At 42.8% G+C, this 24,569-nt stretch overlaps 1 protein-coding gene and 1 long non-coding RNA gene across 3 annotated transcripts in view; one reads left to right on the top strand and one right to left on the bottom strand.

The window, feature by feature from the left end:
• The window catches only part of rragd (ras-related GTP binding D), a 61,449-nt gene extending 38,932 nt beyond the window's left edge, over positions 1-22,517 (top strand). Inside the window, exons 6-7 of one of the 2 annotated variants that reach the window (XM_031736717.2) lie at positions 11,118-11,266; positions 21,451-22,517. In XM_031736717.2, the coding sequence (XP_031592577.2) occupies positions 11,118-11,266; positions 21,451-21,602 (301 nt within the window). In that variant the 3' untranslated portion in view covers positions 21,603-22,517. The remainder of the gene's footprint in view (positions 1-11,117; positions 11,267-21,450) is intronic. The other variant, XM_031736718.2, reaches the window with a different exon arrangement.
• Positions 13,715-15,591, bottom strand: LOC120434664. Its single transcript, XR_005609262.1, has 3 exons — positions 14,800-15,591; positions 14,414-14,525; positions 13,715-14,202 (listed from the first exon to the last, which is right to left on the bottom strand). It is a non-coding gene; the product is annotated as an uncharacterized LOC120434664 (long non-coding RNA).
• Positions 22,518-24,569: the final 2,052 nt, after the last annotated feature.

Raw genomic sequence — 24,569 nt, 5'->3', positions numbered from 1 at the left:
ATCACTATTTCCTGCCCCGGCCTCTGGACCAGGGGAAACTTACCCATCTCTGGTTTCACTGTGGGTTTAGGATTGTGTTGGCCACAGATAAGGCAGGTTCGCACATGCTCCCTCAACATGTCCTTCAGGAATGGGTGCCACCAATGACAGAGATTCCTCTCCATCTGGGCCACACCCACATGCCCAAGGCCATGAGCTTCTCTGATCTTTTCTCTGCCATATCTGCCGTCAACACTGGTCTTCCATCTGGCCCCTCCAAATGTTGCTTACCTTTATGGCTCCTCTCTCCTTCCAGAGTGACTTTTCTTCTGGAGAGGCCTTCTCCTGTTCTTTTATGATCTCTTCGCGTTCCAGCCCTGGATTTTCTTCCTAATCTATTCCCATACTTACCATTTGTCTGATCCCTGTGTAACCAACCACCTTTTTGGCTGCTTCATCTGCTGCTCGATTACCTCGAGCAACCCAGGTGGCCGAATCGTCGTGTCCCTTGCACTTTATTATTGCCACCTCCAGGGGTCCTTCCAGCGCCTCTTCCAGTGCCCTCATCTCCTTCTCATGTTTGATTGGTTGTTGATTGGTAGTGAGGAATCCAGCTCTCTTCCACTGACCCAGCTCCACATGTGCGGCTCCAAAGGCATAAGCTGAATCGGTGTAAATGTTTATCTTCTTTCCTTGAGCATATTTAAGGGCTTCAATCAGTGCAATCACCTCTGCTCTCTACGCTGACTGCTGCCCTTCCAACTTTGCTGCTTTGATCACCTCCAGCTGCTCCCCTCTCTTACTTACCACTGCATAGCCTGCCTTGAGCCCCTCCTTCTCGTCCCTAAAGCAGCAGCCATCTGTGAAGAGATCCTCTGCTCCTTCCATGGCTTCCACTTTGAGATCTGGTCTTGTCTTGTCTTCTTTCCAGACCGCCTGAGCGCAGTCGTGCGGTTCCCCTGACCCCATTTGGTCTGCCATGTTTATCCCTTCAAGTGTAAGAGTCAAATTTGGGGCCTCCAGCACTTTGCTGAGCCTCTGTTGTCTAAGTGGGGTCATGGTGAAGGCCTGTGAGTTAACATAAGCCACCACACTGTGTGTTGTTAAAACTCTCAGTGGGTGTCCTCTAACTATATGTGCTACTTTCTGGATGGCCTTTGCCACTCCAGCTACATGCTGAGTGCATGTAGGGTGCCTTTTCTCCATGTTATCTAAGCATACACTGATGTACATCAAAACCTGTCTACCTTCCCCTTTTTTCTGAAACAAAACGCCATTCACCACCCCTTTTGTTTCAGAAACATCTAAGAAGAAGTCCCTGTTGTAATCTGGCACAGCTAAATCTACTGCTTGAGAAAGATCCTGTTTCAGAGAAATAAAGCATTGTTCAGCTTCAGTAGTCCAGTTCAACTTAGCAGTCAGGTCTCTCATTCCATGCTGCTTCACCAAGTCACGCAAAGGCTTAGTGCGGCCCACATAGTCTGGAATGTACTGCCAGCTGTAGCCTGTGAGACCTAAAAAGGAAAGCATCTCTTTCACAGTCTCCGGCCGCGGGTGGGAGAGAATGGCACTTCTATGAGCAGCCATCATCCCCACCATATGCTGTTTCACCTCTCTCCCTAAAAAAGTCACCTGTGGTCTCACCAACTGTAATTTGTCTTTACTCACTTTAAAGCCCGCCTCTGCCAGTCTCCTGAGCACGGTCATGGTGGCCTGAAAGCAAGCGTCTGCCGTGGGAGCGGCAATCAGGAGGTCATCAACATATTGAACCAGAGTGCAGCCAGCCAGCATCACACACGGTTCCAACGTCTGCTTCAACACCTGGTTAAAAATCCCCGGTGACAGAGCAAATCCCTGTGGCAACCGAGTATACCTTAACTGTTGACCCCTGTAAGAGAAAGAAAACACATCACGCAGAGAGTGGTGCAAAGGTAAACAAAAGAAGGCATTTGCCAGGTCAATGCATGTAAACCAACGCTGATCTGGGGAGAGATTTGTCAATGCAGTAAATGGATTAGGAACTGGCACAGTTTTAGTTTTCAAAATAGCATTAATGGCCCACAGATCATGAGCCATATGATATTTACCTGTGCCATGCTTTTCCACTGGCAAAATAGGCGTGTTCCATTGAGACGTGGAAGGCTCCAACACCCCCACCTTTAACAGCCCTTCAATAGTCTCTGCAATGCCTTCCTCTGCCTGTGGTGAATGTCGGTACTGCGGACACCATATTGGAATGTCAGATTTAAGTTCAAAGGTCACAGGCGAACAGGTGGTTAAGCCAACATCCGTAGGCCCCTGTGACCACAGTGTGTGAGGCAACTGTGAGAGGCCTTTAACGGCCTCTGGATGATCTGTCAGTTCCCTGCCATGTGTCCTACGAATGTGACGATGTTCCAACATAGTGTCATCTGTGTGTGATGTTGAAATTCTATATGTTTTAGTACTTGGGGAGAAGGAAACATCAGGAATCTGTGTGAGTTGCCAATCAATTGCTCGTGAAGCCACACGCATCATGGGACCCAAGTCCTTCGCTTGATGTCCAGAATGAACTGCTAGAGACACATGAGGCACAGATTCATCACCCATTTGGAACCAGCTCTTTTGTTCCTCCGACAAATGGACCAGGGCTGCTACCCCCTGCGGTCCAACATAAATATCTCTGGTAGAGACCTGCCATGCCTTCCCCTCCAGGAATTCATGGAACAGATCTTCATACCACTCAGTGTTTTCGCGATCATAAAAGAGTGTCACGTGGTATGGGTCAATGGGTGGAGCATACACGTCGAGGGCCATGATCCAGGGCCGCCAGAGTTGGAAGTGTGCCAGGATGCCGTTAGAGGTCGTCAGCCGGGCCCAGTAGATTTCTGCTGTACGATCAATGTCCTCAGACAGCAGCCACTGTCCTCTCGTACCTGTGGCCACACATGGAAGCTGTGTGCCATCCTTCAGAGTCACTGTTAAACCATCAGGCACACACATGATCACAGCTCCCAATTTGATGAGCAGGTCTCGCTCCATCAAGTTCACAGGCACCTGCGCTGAAATGACATATGGATGAGCCACTGCTTGCTTTCCAATTTCAGTCTTTAAAGGAACAGTCACTGGCAATGTCATTGAAACCCCAGAGAAGCCGACCACGCTGACCTCGTCCCCAGATAATTTAGTGTTATCAGGAACTTCTTGGATGGTTGAATAAGTAGCTCCCGTATCAACAAGGAACGGCAGAGTCAGTCCATTCACCGTCAGTGAGAGTAAGGGGTCTGCCTTTCCCCCCTCTCCTCGGCCTCCCTGTGGGGTGTGTCACTGCTGCCAGTCCTGGCTGTTCCAGCCGGCCTCCCAGGTCGGCACTTGAGGTCTTGGTCCAGGGATCATGTGTGGGTTTGGAGCCTGGTAGTATGGACCACCCCTTCCTGCTTGAGGCGGGCCCATTTGCTGTTGAATTTGTGGCTGCTGTGGACAATTTCTGGCCCAGTGCCCAGGCTGAGAACAATTCCAACAAACATCTCTAAACCCACGACCCGCTCCAGGCACACCCCTTCCATAGCCCAAGGCGCCCCTCACACCCACTGGGCCACCACGGCCTCTAGCCCTACCCCTACCGGGCCACACATTACCTCCCCAGCTGGCCATGGGTGGACTCTGCAAACCATCATAATGTGTCCAGGGATTCATTGGATAAACATTTGGATTAAATTCAGGCCTTTTAGGCTCAGGAGGGCAGTCTTGAGCTACCATCACCTTTGATAAATCAGTTAATTTGTTCTCTTTTTTCTTTTCACTTACCTTCTGTTTCGCTTCTCCCAAGTTCAGCTTAAGCAATTGTCCCTGAATCTCCTCCAACTCCCCTTTTTTCTTATCTTCACCTTGCTTGTACAGTGGCTTGCAAAAGTATTCGGCCCCCTTGAACTTTCCCACATTTTGTCACATTACAGCCACAAACATGAATCAATTTTATTGGAATTCCAGGTGAAAGACCAATACAAAGTGGTGTACACGTGAGAAGTGGAACAAAAATCATACATGATTCCAAACATTTTTTACGAATAAATAACTGCAAAGTGGGGTGTGCGTAATTATTCAGCCCCCTGAGTCAACACTTTGTAGAACCACCTTTTGCTGCAGTTACAGCTGCCAGTCTTTTAGGGTATGTCTCTACCAGCTTTGCACATCTAGAGACTGAAATCCTTGCCCGGCTCAGTCAGATTAGATGGACAGCGTTTGTGAACAGCAGTTTTCAGATCTTGCCGCAGATTCTCGATTGGATTTAGACACCAGACAGGTCAGGGATAAAGTTATTGAGAAATTTAAAGCAGGCTTAGGCTACAAAAAGATTTCCCAAGCCTTGAACATCCCACGGAGCACTGTTCAAGCCATCATTCAGAAATGGAAGGAGTATGGCACAACTGTAAACCTACCAAGACAAGGCCGTCCACCTAAACTCACAGGCCGAACAAGGAGAGCGCTGATCAGAAATGCAGCCAAGAGGCCCATGGTGACTCTGGACGAGCTGCAGAGATCTACAGCTCAGGTGGGGGAATCTGTCCGTAGGACAACTATTAGTCGTGCACTGCACAAAGTTGGCCTTTATGGAAGAGTGGCAAGAAGAAAGCCGTTGTTAACATAAAACCATAAGAAGTCCCGTTTGCAGTTTGCCACAAGCCATGTGGGGGACACAGCAAACATGTGGAAGAAGGTGCTCTGGTCAGATGAGACCAAAATGGAACTTTTTGGCCAAAATGCAAAACACTATGTGTGGCGGAAAACTAACACTGCACATCACTCTGAACACACCATCCCCACTGTCAAATATGGTGGTGGCAGCATCATGCTCTGGGGGTGCTTCTCTTCAGCAGGGACAGGGAAGCTGGTCAGAGTTGATGGGAAGATGGATGGAGCCAAATACAGGGCAATCTTGGAAGAAAACCTCTTGGAGTCTGCAAAACACTTGAGACTGGGGCGGAGGTTCACCTTCCAGCAGGACAACGACCCTAAACATAAAGCAAGGCAACAATGGAATGGTTTAAAACAAAACATATCCATGTGTTAGAATGGCCCAGTCAAAGTCCAGATCTAAATCCAATCGAGAATCTGTGGCAAGATCTGAAAACTGCTGTTCACAAACGCTGTCCATCTAATCTGACTGAGCTGGAGCTGTTTTGCAAAGAAGAATGGGCAAGGATTTCAGTCTGTAGATGTGCAAAGCTGGTAGAGACATACCCTAAAAGACTGGCAGCTGTAACTGCAGCAAAAGGTGGTTCTACAAAGTGTTGACTCAGGGGGCTGAATAATTACGCACACCCCACTTTGCAGTTATTTATTTGTAAAAAATGTTTGGAATCATGCATGATTTTCGTTCCACTTCTCACGTGTACACCACTTTGTGTTGGTCTTTCACCTGGAATTCCAATAAAATTGATTCATATTTGTGGCTGTAATGTGACAAAATGTGGAAAAGTTCAAGGGGGCCGAATACTTTTGCAAGCCACTGTATTTATCCAAATAATGCACCAAATGTCTCTCCCAGCGATGTGCGTCTGCTCCTTCTAAATCAGGGATATCTAAAATTTTTTCTCTTACCTGTTCTGGTATCCCTTCTAATACTGCCTTTCTAAACCACACCTGGTGAAGACCACGTGCAGAAGGATTGTAACCTGTGTTCTGCATCCACTTCTCTTTCACCTGCTCTACATAATCTCTAGGGTTTTGATCAGGCTTCCATTGCAACTTTGTAATGGCAGCCGCATTTGGGGTTGGATATTGTTGATGCACAGCATTCCCAATCTGCTCCTGCACTCTAAAAAAAGGTGTAGAGTCTGGTCTAGTGATGACAGCTACCAGTACCTGGATTTCCTCCAGTGCAGTGACTGTCATACACCGGCCAGCTATGGCTCGAAAATCCCCCAGGGCGAGCTGTGTGCCTGATGTCACTTTATCAAGTTGTCTCAGCCAACCCGCCCCTCCATCAATGATGGGTGGGAGCATCTGCACTAGGGTTGTAACATCCCCTACTCCATATGGTTTATATCTTCTCTCACCCCCTGCTGTGGCCACCAGGGGCATTTCTAATGCATAATTGGAATGTCCCATGACCCCCTTCTGGGGGTTTTCCGCTACTTTCATTTGACTTCTTCTCACCATCGAATGTTCTCCACGCTCTCCTCCACTTTGAAGCCATTGCTCCTCCATCTCCTCTCGCTCTTTTCTAGATCCAAACGCGTGGCGTCTTCTTGAGTCATCTTCCTCCCCTCCTGGACTCTGAATCACACTACATTCATCTATATCCTCTTCCAGAGTGCCCTGTATCCATCCATCCCAGGAGTCAACACCTCTTACCTTAGGTAAGTGCACCTTAAGATGCACCTTTTTTTTCACATCCAAAGGCGGGTCTGCTTTCCCTTCAGCTACTCCTTTTTGCTTCTTAAATTTTTCAGTCAATTCTTCTTCTTCGAGTTGCTTGCAAAGCATCTCCACCAATCTCTCTGCCTCTCCGGCTGATAGTTCCGGAGGAGACCTAGCTGTCGCTCCTGCTGCACTGGACCGTTCTTCTTCTCCTTCCTCGTCCTCCTCCTCTTTATGATCCACATGGGTCTGGACCTGAGTAGCAGGTGGCACTATCTTTTCAGGTCCCATTGTTATCATTTGTTGCTGCGGCCTTGGGTGGTGCTGCTCCTCATACTCACACTCAGCCTGCCCTCCAGTTAGTCGCAGCACCACACCATCTTCATTCTCCATGCTGCCATCCTTAATGCTCAACATAGGATAATTACCAAAATATGGAGGAGGACATACTGAAAAAAGAGGAGCTGTGGGCTGGGGGTTCCTCTTCCACAGGTTCCCTCATCCAGTGCTCCAATCCTTGGCAGCTGATTCCCCATGCAGCCAGCCTGGCTCGTTTCTCCTCCTTTATTCGGTCCTTAACTCCCCTCTTCTCTAAGATATTTGCTCCATCCAACTCTTTCCTGAGTTTCTCCTCCTTCTCCTCAGATGCCTTGGCCGCTTCCAACAAAACCTTTGCAAGAGAGCATCGCATGTCACCTTTTATTCCAGCTTGATCACATACACTCATTATTTCCTTCCCCATTTCCAGTATTTTACCATTCTTACCTGTTAGATGTCCTGTCATGGTGATCTTCAATGCTTCCCCTAATTTCTCTTTTTGCTTCTCAACAGTTTTCCATTGCATTTCTCCCTCCGTTGGACTCCTCACTCCTTCTCTAATAATCTCCTGTTGTTCAGTCATTATTTTAACTCACCTGAAATTCCCTTTACTTACCACCAGATGTCGCTGTAGTTTTCCTCGGAACCCTCCGAGCTCCTCCTTGGTACTCCTCCTCCGTCCCACAAATGAGTCCGCCCCTGAGGCTGGCTATCGCACACCTCCTACTTCTCGCAGTCCCCTTCACAACTCACTGCGGGACACTTCCTCCTCTGCTGATCCAGGACAACGCCCCAGTCAGCACCAAGAGCGGGTGCCGTCTGCTCACACCTCACAAAACTAGGACAATTAGGCTCACAATCGTCAGATCACGCCACATTTGCCTCGCGAATTATTCAAACTGCGCCACGGACTGGATACCGCAGTTTCTCTTCCCCAGAAAAAATAAAACCAAATTCAACCCCCCAATTGACTTCACTGTTTGCAATAATTCGCGACACGGCCTCCTGCCGCGATTTCTGCACACCACAAACACACACTTTTAGACACAAATTCTTTTTGTTACTATAATTGACTCCCGTACTTCAACGAGACGCCGACTCTAACGGCGCTTTCCACACACACAACGCAATTTACTAACGCTGCAGTCAGTGGGGTGAGCCAAGCCGTCGTGCTTTCACTAACGAAGCAACTTGCCCCCCACTCTCATGCAGGTTATCAACCGCGACTAGGATCCAACACCTAGCTTTAGTTAGGTGTTGGTTCTATTCTATTAATCCGTTTAAGGTGTCCCCGGTCCCCTAGGTAACCACCCTGGAATCTCCTATCCCACAGGTCCTATCCCCTGCGTCCGAGAATAGGTGGGGCAACCAAGCCCGGAACACACACAGCCCTAAGCTGGCGACGAGGCCTTCCAGCCCCGCTTTCTAACTAATAGTAACACACGTTTCCTGCTTTAACGCACGGAGGACGGATCACACACTGCCACTTTTTCCTAATAACTAAGACGGGTCACACACCACCATGGATGAAACACCGATTCTATTAATCCGTAACAAACATCTCCTGCTTTTTCTTACGGGGCGCTAAACATCAACCTGGGTTCTTAGCAAAAGTCTCTTGCTTTAACGCACTGAGGCGGACCCTAGCCGCCTTTTTCTACTGAGTGAATTTACACTGGGATACGCTCAACTTAGCGAACACATAATTTAGACTTTATTCAATATGCACACTTCGAAAATAAACAGGTGGTGCTTACCTTATAAATGATTGAGCCGGCTCTCTGTTCGCCTCGTTTTCACGATCTCAGCTCTGCCAATTCGTCCTCTCTGGGCCTCGAGCGAATCCCAGGGTTTCGGCACCAAAACTGTTGCAAAAAGCAGTTTCACCCCGGTTCGTATATTCGTCAGGCTTCCAGAAAGAATACCGGGACTCAGTAGTCAATTAACAATACCTTTATTCATACACACTTATTGATTATACCTTCTAGAAGGGAGATGTACAGAACCCCGGACTTTCTCTGCAGATCTCAACCTCTTTGTCTGTTACATGCAGTTTTGTATAAGTGACCCCCCTTCTAATCCCTCTACGAGGTGCCATAAAACTAAGTGCTATGTTTACCTACTTTTACTTGTGTGTGTGCGAGCACGTGAATGCCTACATGTGCGCTCCAGCGTGTCTATGTGAGTGCTCGTGGTGACTGTGTGTGCATAGCTGATATATGCGTGCACGTAAGTGAGTGTGCATATAGGTGTGGGAGTATATCAGTTAAAACACTGTGGGTATATGTCTCTTCCTAGGGGCCATAAATACCATCTCCCCTCCAGACCACAGTTATCCAGTTCCAAATCTACTTCTAAGCTCACGACACAATCAGGCCTTTATTATATTGAGGGCAGTGTCAGTGTCTCTACATTAATTCTACATTCTATCTTAACACATTTCTAAACTCTAAAGCAAACTAAACATTCCTACATGTCTAACCTCTAAAATAAGCTAAACATCCCTACACCACCATCATCAACAGCCTAGCAGCTGAGCAGTTTAACTGCTGGAGATGAGTGTAGCAAAATCTTACACGAAGAACAACCAAGCAAAAAGCACCCCTGCTCAGAAAGGACCCCTCGTAGAGTAGCGTGGCGTCCTCTGGAAGAAGCTGCTAACCTTGAGAAGGGCTGAGGAGTATAGGAGGCAGAGGAAGGAGAGGGCCAGAAAGCTAGCTGCCTTTCTAGAAAATCTATTTGGATTTATGAAACAGCTGCTGGGACAGAAGCAAAATGGGCAGCTCACTTGCTCCAAAACAGAGTAGACCATCAACTCATAAACAACTATGGAGATAAATTCAGGGAGCCTTAATAAATTCTCCTGGACCAACACAGGACTTTGATGAAAAGGAGCCCTGTGGGAAGGAGGTCCAGGAGGTGGTCAAGACAGCGAGAGGAAGGTCCACCCCAGGGCTGACTGGAGTACTGTATAAGGTGTATAAGAACTGCCCTAGGCGACCCCACAGACTCTGGAGGAGGGGGAAGGTAGCTCACCAGTGGAGGTTTGCAGAAGGGGTGTGGATTCCAGAGGAGGAAGAGTCCAAAAGTATTGATCAATTCAGAATTATGTCCGTACTTAGTGTTGAAGCTAAGATTTTCTTTACCATTGTTGGCAGGCGTCTAACAGACTTCCTCCTGAGGCACACCTACCTTGACACCTCAGTCCAGAAGGAAGGAATCCCAAAGGTACCAGGATATCTGGACCACACGGGCATAGTTAGGCAGCTAATCGGAAGCCTGCGATCAGTCATGATGCTGATCTCATAAGCCTGAAAGCAGGTCGTCCTAATAGAAGTGACTGTTGGAGGCTAATGAGGAAAAAAAACAGGATATCCAGCACTAATGGAAAAGTGTAGAAGGAACGGGTGGCAAGTGAGATGTGAACACAGAGGTGGGTGCAGAGGATTCATTGGCCAGTCCTGCTTCAGGGCCTTCAGCAAGTTGGCCATCACAGGCGCAAGCAAGCGCAAGGTTATCAAGCTGATCACTGAGGCAGCAGAGGTGGTGTCAAGATGGTTATGGATCCAGTGGGGAGAGTGATGGGTGGCTCTTGATCACCCTCACCTGGGTGAGTTTATATAACGTTGAAAGACTTAAAACACCTGATGACTCCAATAAAAAAATCACTGAAGACGAGTCCAGATGCATGGAGAAGATGCACGTTAAAAGTGTAAAGTTGAGAGAATAATCCTCATCATGCTTGGATATTGCTTCCTCAGGTTTATGTACTGGGTCCAGAGCTATTCATTTTTATATAAATGACATTTTTAAAGATATCTGATATATTTAAATTAGTATTATTTGCTGATTACAGTATATTTTAAATCATGTTATTTTGGAATTCTCAAACTCACAACTGCAGATTGATATAGATGGTGTGGAACTTTCTTGGTGTGATAATTTGTTATACGGGGGTGTTGTACATGTATGTGGGTGTATATGTGTTAATAGTTATAGATATCATAATATATCTGTTGGCTATTGGGGTTAAAAAAAAACTAAATACATGTAACATATAGTAAGAAAGGATTTATGATACAGCATAAGGAGGAGAAAAAGTGATGGTCATTTGTACTTTGGATGAGTTTGGATGAAAAGTGAAAAGTTCAGGCTTCTTCCTCAATGCCAAACTTAGATGACCTCCAGAGAATCTATACATCCATCCATCTATCCATTTCAGGGTGCTACGTTGTTCTTTTTCTTTTCCCCTCCAACTTTCTTGCTACATTTTGAAAGTCCTCTGGGTGAGTTCTAAATAAAAGCGAGACTCTGTTGTTTACCTAGGCAGTTGGCAGTTTCTTTAAACTGTTGAAAACAAGAAGCTATAATATAGTGCTCACTCAGTAAAAGTCTACACTGTGTCTCAGTATTATGTAAAATTAAATATTATCTTTGAAGTTCATCTAAGCTATTTTTTTCTATCTTCTTTCCTTCAGTATGCCAAACGTTGAAGCTGGTTTACCCCATGACAAAGACTCTATGGCCATCATTCACCTGAACAACACCACAGTCATATACCTGAAAGAGGTCACCAAGTTTCTTGCCATGGTCTGCTTCCTCCGCAAGGAAAGCTTTGCTAGGAAAGGTCAGTTCATTAATATTCAGTACATTTATAAGCATGTCAGGAAGTAGCCCTATTGCGAAATTCATTACCATGCTTCCTTTTCTTAAGTTAAGATGGATTGATCCCCTGCAAGTAGGAAATTAACAAGAGGACATTCTTATCCTCAGCTCAACACACAGTGATATGAATTGGTCAGGAACCCTTCTAGTCACACTTTAAAGTACTACCCACATAATCCAGGTGTTACCTATTTAGGGCCATTTTTATAGTGCAGGTTAGTGCTAAATACAATGAGCCTAGAACCATGAAGTATAAAAACAGGCAAAATTCTTTTCTGTAGGTAGGTGGGGTTGAGTTGCAATCCAATTTCACCCAGAAAACAAGTACAGTGGAACCCCGACTTACGAATACCCCGTTTCACGAAAAATTCAAGTTACGAAGGCACTGAACGGCAATATTTTTGCCCGTGTTACGGCAAAATGCCAGAGTAACGAAATCCACTGGCTCTGATTGGCTGAGCCTACAATACCCACAATGCCTTCTGAATCATGTGACAACCCCTTGGCTTCCGTACTTGCGCTTCACCGTTCCACTTGAATGACGTATTGTTGTTCTAGTTAGCAATTAGCCTATAGCCTATCATTCAGCATCGCCTCAGTCAAAATGTGCGATGGGTGCTTCGACTTACGAAAGACCCCCGGGAACGAATTAATTTCGTAAGTCGGGGTTCCACTGTATTAGCATCCCATGTAGGAGTTCCATTTTAGATTTTTGTTTTACTTTTCTTTCTTTTTTTCATGGACTATTTCAGTCAGGAAATGGTTTGGATTACAACACACTCTTTCACTTTAGAAGGCAAACTTTTCCCTTGTGCAAAAAAGTCTTAACACAGTGAAAATACCAGGAGTAAACACTTGGCAGCAGGTTCATGGAAGCTTTGTGCTAATTCAGTGTTGAAGGACATCTATTAAATCAGACAACCCTAAACATACACACAAAACAGTGTGAAAGGGGGACACAGATGACAGGACGGCTGACAGCCCTCACTGATAGCTGAAAACTGAAAACAGATGACAGATCATGTCAAAATGAACAGTGATATTTGTAGTTTTTGCACAAAAACATGTTTAGCTGTTCAACCACTTCAAAGTGTGATGCATTTCTTTCTGTTCATATTGAAATACCTGTAAAGTTGCTTTGTTATTATGTGATTGAGTATCCAAAGTTTTCATCAAATGCAACACTGGTGAAGATTAATACAGAATTCAGGCATACACTGCAAAGAGACTGCAGTGCAGTGAAAAAATTAATTTGCCCCCTTCCTAATTTCTTGTTTTTTACATATTTGTCCAAATTGAATATTTCAGATGATCAAACAAATTTTAATATTAGACAAAGAGAGCCTGAATAAAAACAAAATGTAGTTTTTAAATTATGATTGTTTTAAATTAAAGTAAAAAGTGATCCAAACCTAACTGGCCCTAGGTGAAAAGTAATTGCCCCCTGTTTTATAAAGGACTCAAGGTGCACAGCACTTTTTATTTACAGTGCTGTCTGCATTTTGTTTACCTTGTTCTCATGTAGCACACTGCTCATGTCCTGGCATCCTACTGAGATAGGGAAGGCACGACCAGTCAAAGGAGAACAGCTGTGTTGGTCAGCCTCCCCTGACACCACATCCTGGACCCACTGCTCCACCCCTCTCCTGCCATTCTCATTGGCTCTGCTTTGAGAGGCACCACCATCCCTAAGCAGCATATCAAAGACATTTCATTAATGCAAATTAATTGCATTGTGTGTGGTCGAATGTTTGTTGGAGGCAATGATACATCTGACACTGAAGCCCCAAGGCCTGTGTTCAGTAAAGGGGGCGTGTCCAAATGAAGCGCAATATGTAATATTGATATTACATAGTCACTCCCAGGAGAAAGTAATTTGTAATTTACCTCGTGTCACAGCCTGGCTCATGGGTTATGACAAAAATGGGAAAGGACACAAAGTAACCATTTACAAATATTTATTTTTAAGAAAAATAACAAAAAACTAATAACTGGTAATCTGATATACAAAGTCAGTTAAATGACTCACGTCATTGTGATGGATGACAAACCATACCAAATGGAAACAAATCTGACCCTGAAGGGCAAAGATTGAGAAGAGAGAAATCCATTCCCCCCTGCTCAACAACACCTAGGCCTTCATATAAGGGAGAAGATCCAACTCAGCTGTCCTCAGTCAGTTTGCCCACTGCACTCCAGCTAATGGATCCATTCCTGCAACAGCTCAAACAAGTACCCAGCTGTGATCTATCCTATATTATGGAAATAACAACAAACATAAAGGGTACAGTAACAACATTTATTATGTGTGTCATTTCAGTGTCATTTGATTAATGTAACAAACCTTTACAATTCACAGTAGCATACAGTACTATAATGAGAAAGCAATATGACGTTTCCCCAATATCAATGTTGTAAATAGTTGTTTGCAGAAAAGTGAAAAAGTTGGTCAGGGATGAACGGTATGATGTACCAAAGACATAATGGGCCTTAAAGAGTTCATCAAGGGCTCCTAGTGAACCTGCCACTTTACATGGAAGTGCATGCTTGTCAATTACAATGAAGGCGTGAATGCTGCTTCTTATGGGTCCCTGAGCACGAATGTAGGGCTGACTGCTTCCGGTGATGTTGTCTAGATGCTGCTGTACACTGGTTCCAGCCTACAACAACACATTAAACAGCAGTATTTAGTGACTATGCTCTGACAGTAGATTAGATCACCTCACTGTTCATGAAAATGGAGGTGATGGAACATATATTTTAAACATACTTTTAGGAATTTGATGAGTTTATCGACAGCTTGAGATGCAGACATCTTTCCTGGTCTCTTTCGCCCTTGTGCTGATGGTGGTAGCAGATTTAGCAGCAGCGAGAAAGCAGACATGTCACTGTCTCAGCCTACAGACGAATAAACAAGAATTATTCCAAAAAAACATTCAATTGACAGAATTACCTATATAACCAACAATGGCAATTAAAAACAGTCACAGTCATGCCATTCTGAGTGATCTGGATCGACCATGGCCTGGCCCACCAACTTAAGAAAAAACAATTTGATTGACTCCTGCCTACGATACATCAGTATCATTTAAATGATAAGTGAACTTACTTTTGCGAGATTTGCAAACTGAGACGCTTCTTTCCTTTGCAGCTTTTCTTTGAATGGTCTTTAACCACCATGCAAGGTATCCTGAACCGCTTTCTGGATTGTAGTAATGTTCCTATGTATTAAATACATGCAGAATGACAATGTTAACAAAATTTCTGATAGCAACTACGTGTTTAATGTTGCAAAGTCCCCTTTACTTAGATATGCATGTTGTGAATATGGGTCTCGTAGATATGGAAACAGAGCAACAATCCCCTGCGCATACGTCACTCTTACACTTTAAGCGGGAGATGTCCTAATGTATAAATTCAATGAGGCATTGAATATCACAATTAATAATACAATACTAACAATGTTTCTTTACAGCCTACATTTATGATTCTTACCCATGTGCTTCTGTCATCTCAGCCGCAAGTATGTTTATCATCTGTCTTCTGGTTGCATCTGTCAGAGATTTGGTTTTTGCATACTCTTGTATGATGTGTTCACCACCGGGCTTTGTTGTTAAGATTTTTTTCAATATGAAGTCAGAAATTTTTAAACCTTAAAAAAGACTAGAAAACAATTACATAAAAACACTTCACATCAAACATCCAGATGAGACTTAACAGTATCCACTACCCAGAGTTTTTGCCTCATAGTTTATATGGCATGGCCTTTTAGGTTGTCTTGTCAACTTAGGTAGTTGAGTAAGAATATGGTTTTATAATGAAGTTGGTGTATTGAACAAGTAAAAATTGATATATTGTTTTATCCTGATATTCTAACCTTCTTTCATGACAGCATCAAATGTTAGGTCAGACAGCATAACATACTTATGCTCCCTACCAAACAAAACCCGCAGCAGCATATTCTGTTCACAAAACAAAGAGGAAAAAATAAAAAAGGAAACAATTGAAAAAAGAGTTAACTGTGGATGTACTTTAGTTTTTTAAAAATATAAAATAGAAACATTACTTACAAGTTAACATTACTTAGCAGCTACATGAAGAAATAAATAACAGGTTAACTGCTAACAAAGATCCTTTATCAACCAGTGTTACTGCAAATGGGCCAAGTGTGGCTAACATCAATATTGTTTAATGACTTTAGCCTACTTACCAAGTATTGGTCTGCTCTTACTGCAATTCGCTTTATTTCTGTGAACAAGTGATATACATTAACATATCATTAACATTGCTATCAGTTAATTTATACAAAATACATATTATTTGCTAAATAATGAGCGAAACTCTAAAGTAGTGTATGCCTTTGGGATTTCCTTAAAAGAATATAAATTAGTAGAGTTAACTTTATGGTAATGTTACCCACTTTTTCTGAAAGTTCGTTCGCTTACAGAAGCTAATTAGCGATTATTAGCTGACAAATAAACGTTAATTTAGTTGTTAAAACTATGGCATTAGACGTGACAATTATATTATCTCAGCAGCATTTAGAAGAAATACATAGTTAACATGTTTTAGGTTCATATTAGCTCAGTGAGAAGATAACGACATCTGAACTTTTAGCAACTGTTAGCATGTAGCTACTCAACAATATCATTAAACCTTATGGGTAAATGCTGCCTCACTCGACATCAGTGAAATTATAAAGAGCGACTTAGATTTGAAAAGAATACCTTTTAAACAATGTTACCAGTATGGGAATGTTAACTTCAGTTACCTGACTGTGGCACCTCTCTGGAGAAAATTCCATGCTCATCAGAACTCTGAGACTGCGCACGCCTGCGGACTGCCAATAATCAACACTGTGTGGAGTTAAGTCTTCACTGCATGTCAGAAGAACTTTACACTGACTTTTAACTCTGATGTTAGAGCTGGTTTTTACTCCTCATAGAGTTGTAAATACTCTATCTAGGTTAAAATAGGTTTACTCTGAAATATTGACACTCCAGTTTTTACAGTCTAGAATAAGGTGTTCTAAAGTCTAGAAACAGTCTAGAATAAGGTGTTCTAAAGGTTCAGTTATTGCAGGAATTACTGGCCTAACGGCCTAATTGGTTTTTCTGCCAACTGGCACACATGACAACTTCTAATGTAAGCCACATCATCCATTTTGACATGAGGCTAAAAGAAATATTTTAAAAGCTTCAGGTAGCTTTTTCTTACCCCCTTCACCCCAGGCAGACCCCAGGCATCTCCAACAACGTCGTCAGCCAGAGTGACTCACTTTCCAAACAACTGACCATTATGCAATACATAAACCACACGCTCGGCTGTTTATTTCAGTTTCAGGCTCACTCAGTTGAATAGATCTTTCAGACTCTGATCATTCTGTTGCTCATGCAACAGCACAATCTGTGAAACTTTTAGAGGAAACTCATTTAAAGACGGAACCTTCAACTCAGAGTCACACTTCTGGAGGGTATGTCACCATCAATCATTGCCATGGCACGTCTAACCACATAAGCAGAAAAACCTGGAAACTCACCGACACCTTCATCAGAGACAGTTTTAAGTGGAGCAGATGCCACAATAGTTGAAAGAGGAACATCTGCCCAAACCATGCTACCAGCCAAACCATTGCCCAAAATAAAATGAACACCATCAACGGGCAATGCTGGACGTACTCCCATGGAAATGTCACCTTGGAGGAGCTCGCTAGTCAAGATGAGCTTGTGCAAAGGAACAGGAAGAGTGGTGAAACCCATCCCATAACCGAGGATCTTGTCACCTGTGTCAGACTCGTTTGAGAAGGGCAGCACAGAGTTCACTACATAGAAGTCATAGGTTCCTGTGTCCCTCAGAATTTTAACTGGGACTTTATCCTCACCTCCTACCAAGGAAACAAAACCATCCCTACTCAAAGGGACATTAGGAATAGACAAATCATCATTAGGCTTTTTACACTCACCAGATGTAAGAGCAAGCAAACCATACCAAATGCAAACAAATCTGACCCCTGAAGGACAAGCATAGCAAAGATGAAGGCAAGATAGACCATTTCTCCCTGCTGCAAAACACCCAGGCCCAAAATACCTTAGTTGGGGTGAAGCTCCGACTCAGGTGTTCTCAATCAGTTTGCTCACTGCACTCCAGCCAATGTGTAGTGGAGTTCCTACTCAAAAGAGAAGGAATTGAACTAACAGTTCCAAGGAACTGGACTACTGGGATCACTAGTGATAGACAGAGCTTAATAATTCTGGAGGCATAAAGGTGATTAGCTATATAGCTGTTTAAAGAGTTGTTGAAGCTAAGCTGAAAATGGAGCTGACGAGCAACAGTATGACTTATGAGTGTGTTGATGGAGAAGTATAGAAAAAGTCAGAAGGAGCTTCTATGTGCCTTGGTGGATTTAGAGGAAACATGAAAGGGTGCCAAGAGAGAAAATATGGTACTGGATTAAGTAGTCAGGAGTGGCAGACAAGGTGAGGGTGGTGGAGGACATGTATGAGGTCAGCAAGATAACGATGAGGTGTGTGGTAAGAGTGACATATCAGTTCAAGGTGGGGAAGGGAATACATGATTTTTTTCTCGTTGGCGCTGTGATGGACAGATTGACAGATGAGTTTCCATGGACTATGATGTTCTTAGACAACACTGATCTGTAGTGAGAGTGAGGAGCAGGTGGAGGTATGTTCTGGAGAGTAGAGCAATGGAAGTCAGCAAAACCAAGACCGAATACATGTCTGTGAATGACAGGGAGTTGAATGTAACAGTGAAGCTTTCAATATGTTGGTGAGACCTACTATTAATGGTTTGGAGATGGTAGCACTAACAAAAACACAGGTGGCGGAGCTGCAGATGAAGAGTTGAAGATGTTAAGATTTTCTTTGAGAGTGGCCAGAAGGAAAAGATTAGACATAAGCTGTACCACAGTGGTACAGCTCATGTCTAATCTTTTCCTTCTGGAACAGATGGTCAGATGCTTTGGAGACAAAATTAGAGAAGCGAGGTTTAGATGGTGTGAACATGTGGATAAATGGGACAAAAGATGCCAGGAAGGAAGAAGAGAGGATGGCTACAAGAAGAAGAAAAAGATTAAGATACCTCATATGGCTCTTCAGTGTCCCAAACAAAACTTTTCATTGTGTAATTTTTTTTCATCAAACCAATTCAAACGCATGAGTCACATATGCATCATGTTTTACTGAAAAGGTAATCAGGGTGCAGTATAAACCTCACTCCCTCTCATTTTATGCTGGTTGTCTAGCTAAGTAAAAAAAAAAGAAAAAACATTATTATTGTAATCGTCTGTAACAACTGTCCAAATTTCAGTTGAAATCACTGTTCTTTTCCTTCCTGTCTCCTTTCTCTGAATTTTGATGTTGATTTTAACTTTATCAAAACAATGTTTAGTAGGCTGGGCACTCTGAAGTGGCAGATATTAGTTGAAATATGTAGTTAGCAACACTAGTGAACAATTTTGATTTGTTCGGAATCAAACTGATGTTCTACTTAACTTCTTCACAATATGGATCACAAGTGAATCAGTACAAAACTGTTTTCGTGATTGAGGATGTGAGGATTATCTCTGATATCACAACTGGTTATATGACTTATAACTTATATGACGTAGCCAAATGTCAATCATTTTCAATGGCAGATTTCTTTTTCGCTTTCTCTGTCTCCTTTCTGTCCTGTTCTCTTTACTTCTCTCTCTCTCTCTCTCTCGCTGTCTCTTCCCTTATTCTGTTATGCGCATGTGTGTGTGCAAGGTTGCCTCTTTGTTCTATATCTCTGAAGACATGCCCTTCAGCTGGTTCTGCTGACAGACTTCAAAAAACTGAATGCTTAAGGACTGACTCCACTGCTCCAGCTTTGCCAGATCATACAGTGGTCATACAGTATCTTAGTAGTTTACATTTTGTCTTGTATTGCTTTCATATCTTCTTCCACAAAGCTCACAGCCCAATCGGATTCTCCCATTGCATGTTTGGAATTTACTGGATTTTGATTCAAACTCAGATTAAACTGCATGTCTGTCCAGTCACCTGCTAAAAATATACCCTTCTCTTCATCCCCACAGAAAACAGCCCTGCAGTTCATGTTGTTGTTAAATTACGACTTTGTTAATAAACCTTTTTGAATAGTTCGTGTGGTCTGCCTGTGCTTGGGTCCATGTGTTGTCATAAAAACATAAGAGAATGAGCACAGCATCTGATTGGCCAGACAGTAGCAAACACTCTCTAACTTGCCGTCAGCACTGTGATCCTCATTCAACTAATCCCTTTAGTCTCTACTAATACACCCCTGGTTCTCCAGCCTTTCTCTTTATGAAGCATCTTCACTATCTTGTGAGACTTATGTGAATGAGCTGGCCTGGTGTTGTGGACTTCTACTTCTAGTTTTGTCAGCATTAGGCTGACAACCCCACTTCACACTACTCTGAGGTGTCAGGCTCATGGAAAACCTGGTGTTTGTCCTAGTGGGCTTATTCAAAGAATTGGCCACAAGCTGAGTGACTTATTGTGTTCTCAGTTGTGTATTTACGTAATCATAGTCTTTCACTGAACGTCCTCTTGTGACTGGCCAGCATGTCATGGAGTGGGTGGGAGGTAATGTCCAGCATCGTCCTTATGTAGGACAACATCCGCCTCTCCAGAGTCCAGCTCCATCCACACAACGTTACTGGCCTTGCAGACCAGTTTATTGAATCTGGTGGTATCGACCTGCTGCCCCAGCATGCTACATCATAGAGGATGATGTAGCATGCTCCAACAAACTCATGGAAAATCCTGAGCATTGCCTGACAGATATGAAAAGACTCAATCACCTTCAGAAAAGGTGATTGAGTCATGTACTTATCTATAGATATTTATAGTCATGTACTTATCTATAGATATTTATAGTCCTCCACATTGACCTCCTGGATTGAGGAGATGCCCGCTGAGGGTTTGTAAGGCAGCTGCTTTCCTCAACCCCATCGGGGTGGAGCTGGGGCCTCTTCTTCCTCCTCTTCAGATCACCTCTTAATCATCAGTGCAATCAAATGCTGCACAATAGGACCAGCACAGCCATCCAAAGTCCTATCTCCATTCAGTGATCTTAGTTTATAAGTGTAGGCCCTTATAAACTCTTCTGAATTTACATCAAAGCACAATCAGTCATTGTTCTTAAGTGTTTGTAACTATTCATTAACTCCACTTCTGGTTGTTATTGTGTGTAAGCTGGAGAGAATGGTCAATAATCATGAGACTTGGCTCTAAAACAGAACCATAACACAATTTTGAGATTCATTTCAGCAACTAGGTCATGGCATATTTCATTATTTTCCTGGAGGCTCATGAAGATTTTGTCATTTCTGTTTTTAGACAGAAAGTTGTGCTTGAAGGCTGTGTAGGAATTTTATCATGCCCTGAGGTGCTAAATTTCACCTTCGTGATTTATTTTATAAGGGCCTTTTATGATGTTGCTGTCAGCATTTACACTTTACATTCAGTTTTTGTGCTGGATGTCTGTATACCTGTAGTTTAACTCTGCATCATTCCTGTTATTCTTTCGTCTGACTTTATCTACCTCATGTTGCTTGGTAACAGGCGGATATTAATCTTCGGTGAGTGACAATGGAAGATTTTTTTTTCCCCTTGAGATTAAAAGTCTCCATGGAGATGATCTACTGTTGAGCCTCACCTTTAAGGAAAATTGTTTGTGAGGGAGGGACAGAGCATGTGCAGTTTACAATCTTATGGTGTGACTGTGCTAGAACTCTTTTAGATTCTGCAAAACGCTGGAGTCAGGGGAGAGGGTTGATACCCTCTGAACACAGTTTTGTTATCTCACTCCCAAATACAAAAAGTGCTCTATTCTCTGACAAATTGAGCAAGAGTGTGCAAAACCAGTGCATTTGATACACAAATAGATGACCGTAAAGAAACCATGAGAACCAAATCTATATCTACACATTTTTTGTTTGTTTTATGGCCTCAGATATGGTAACTTTGAACTTTGCCTTTTAAGGGTTGTTCTTTAGACATCATATCAGTGTTTGCGGAACGTGTTATGTATCGATTTGAAATAGATCTGTTTACTGCATTTTTTGGCTATTTGTAAATCTTTTGATTTCTAACAAATGTGATTCTGTCCTCTCTCTGACAGGACTGATCGACTACAACTTTCACTGCTTCAAAAAAGCCATCCAGGAGGTTTTTGATGTTCGCGTAAAGGTTCAACAGACCCGCAAACTCCTTAACCAAAGGAGGTGGAGTAAACTGACTCTGACCAGCGGAGTGTGCAGTAGCACCCATTAACAACTGTACCAGAGCTGCACCCTGATGGTTTTATTTTAATCTTTTTCTTAGTGTGAATCATTTGGTCCATTCAGCCCCACAGTGTCTTTCACTTGCCTAACTGTTTTTACTGGGCAAAGAGAACAAAGAAAACTAAACTACACAAAAAAATAATATTTAACAAGATTTGAAGATGCTTAACATGGGAAACTGAACCAATTAGTATTTTAATGCCCCATTTTTTGTATTGACCTGTGGCATATGTTGAATCTTCACTTTTGGTCTGTTTTGCTTTGTTGTTTTTTGTTTTGGTAATGTGACATTAAAGGTTTGTAGAAAAAAATACTTTTAAAATAAAGAAATATACAAGAGGCAGTAGAAGAGCCCTTTATTGTCATTGTACAACAAAATTGTGGAAATTCAAGTTCCCCGACTGCATAGTAGAAGTATGTGTTGTGATGGAAAAGCTTTTTAAACCATACTTTCACCCAAACAGACCAAATCTTAAAGGTTTTTTCTTTATCAGATTTGACTGGTGATTCTATACATGCAGTTTTTTACATCCAGGAAAGTGGGGAGAGAAACTGGCGAAGACACGCACCAAAGGACATATTGGACCCAGACTGCTCTATGATCTACTCCTCAACTAGTGAGTTTAACTGGCGCAACATACATGCAGTTTTTATGTCCCTATGACCACTGAAATGGACGTTAAATGTCCGATTATGTGTCAGAGGGGTTTTCAAGTGGTGAGACCTGTTCTGATTTGTCAGTTATCATCCTTGTGTCAGTAGAAGAATCGAGTCAGCATCTCTTTTCTATACAGTATTTTCATTAACAACAAGTCTTCTAGCTAAAAGTTAATGTGAAAATGTAAGTAAATGTGATGACTGAAGTGTTTCCCTGGTCCCTGTATTAAAAATGTTGATCTCAAACTGTCTTTTGCACTACATTTGACACTGTCTATATTTTTATTTTTTGCTTGGATTTTGAGTCGTGACTGCACTCAGTTTCACAATTTTTTTAAATTCAGATTCTTTTCCATCCATCCCTTACCCAGCTGACCCAAAGTCAAAAAAGTTGATCATTTTTATGGTTGCATGCATCTTTAAGAATCATCATTAATAACTAAATTATACAGAATCCTGAACGCACTTTGATCCATTAACATAGATCTGGATTTGGTCAGTGTAAATCTGTGTTCTATGTGTTCTATGAACTTTCTTAGACTTTTGAAAACTGTCGTAACTGTCGTTACGTATTTAAAATACAAAATATGAGTAACTGTATTCCGTTACAGTGGTATTCAGAATACAGTTACTGTGCTGAAATAAATGGATTACACGGTGGTCTTTTCCTGTTTCATATGTTAGGCTATGCCCTCTCTATTTTTGGTAATTCCACACCGGTGGAAACCCAAACAAAACACGCATTAAGAGGCTCTAATGTCTGGGTCTCAATCTCGTGGCCCATGTCACCCCTACTTGCGGCCCGCATAATGACATGAAGAAATATTTTTATTTCTTCATGTCATTTGCACAAATACATCTTTACAAGCCTAAAATCCTGGTCCTAGACATTCATAGATTTCATGGCTACTAAACCAGATCTCAGGCTATCTTCTGAAAACCAACTGTTCTAAAGCCTTATGTTCTATTCTGCGTTTAATTTTATGTTAAACCACGGTCAGATACTATTTATGGCAATTACAGCCATTCTGTCATTTCCTCCCTCTCCCTTTCCTATACACACACACACACAAAGTGTAGCTTAGATATCCATGTGTACGTGTGTGTACAGTGTAGTGCGCCTCTTAGCCAGGTCACCAGTGGATTCAGTGGATTGCATAACAGCTGCTAGTGTCTTTGTCTGAACTACAATGTGTTACATAAGCAAATTTGATGTTCACAGATATAATCCAGCCTGTGCTCCCTGAGTACTTCCCATCTAGGATTTCCAGTGTGTCCTCGTCCTGAGCTCAACACTCACCTTTCCCCACAGCTGTTTCAGTTTGACATAACTTTACATAAAGACAGATCAAAACGTCTCTTTCGATCAGTGACGAGCTTTAGTGGTTTGAAAAAGTGTTTGCCCCCTTTCTGATTTCCTTTTTTTTTTTTTGTCACACTTAAATGTTTCAGATCATCAAACAAAATTAAATATTAGGCAAGATAACACAAGTAAACACAAAATGCAGTCACCAAATGAGAAAAAATATCCAAACCTGCATGGCCTTGTCTGAAGGCCTCACCTGTTCTCAATTAGGAACCAGGACCTGCCTGGCAAAGTGGAGTAGACCCAAAGATCAGTGAGAGGATAGAGAGAGGCATTCACCACAAATGGTGTACCTTCCTAGGAGTGGCCAGCCAACCAAAATTACCCCAAGTACGCAGCAATAACTCATCCAAGAGGTCACAAAAGGCCCCAGAACATCCAAAGAACTGCAGACTCTACTTCCCTAGTTAATGTCAGTATTCATGATTCCACCATAAAAAACAGACTGGGCAAAAATGGCCTGCATGGCAGAGTTCCAAAACCAAAGCTGACCAAAACAAATATAAAGGCTCGTCTCAGTTTTGTCAGAAAACATCTTGATGATCCCCAAGGCTTTTTGGAAAATACTCTGTGGACTGATGAGTCAAAAGTGGAACTTCTTGGAAAGCGTGTCTCCCACTACATCTGGCATAAAAGTAACATAGCATTTCAGAAAAGGAACATCATACCATACCACCACATAGTGGTGGTAGTGTGAAGGTCTGGGGCTGTTTTGCTGGTTTTTGCTTTGTTTTTTTCAGGTTGGGAGCTGACACAGTCTCTATGGAGATGGGGTTCTGGGGGGATAATAGGAGGAGAGAAGCTGCAGAGAGGCGTGTAGGACTGCAACTCTGCTTCCTGGTCCCAGCTCTGGATAGTCATGTTTTGGGGGGGTTTAATAAATTTGGCCACATTCCTAGAAATGAGAGCTGCTCCATCCAAAGTGGGATTGAT

Source organism: Oreochromis aureus, linkage group 19 (genome assembly GCF_013358895.1).
Source record: "Oreochromis aureus strain Israel breed Guangdong linkage group 19, ZZ_aureus, whole genome shotgun sequence".
In the NCBI taxonomy this organism is placed as follows: domain Eukaryota; kingdom Metazoa; phylum Chordata; class Actinopteri; order Cichliformes; family Cichlidae; genus Oreochromis; species Oreochromis aureus.
The sequence above is the reverse complement of the archived record's forward strand: the minus strand, read 5'-3'. Positions and strand labels throughout refer to the sequence as shown.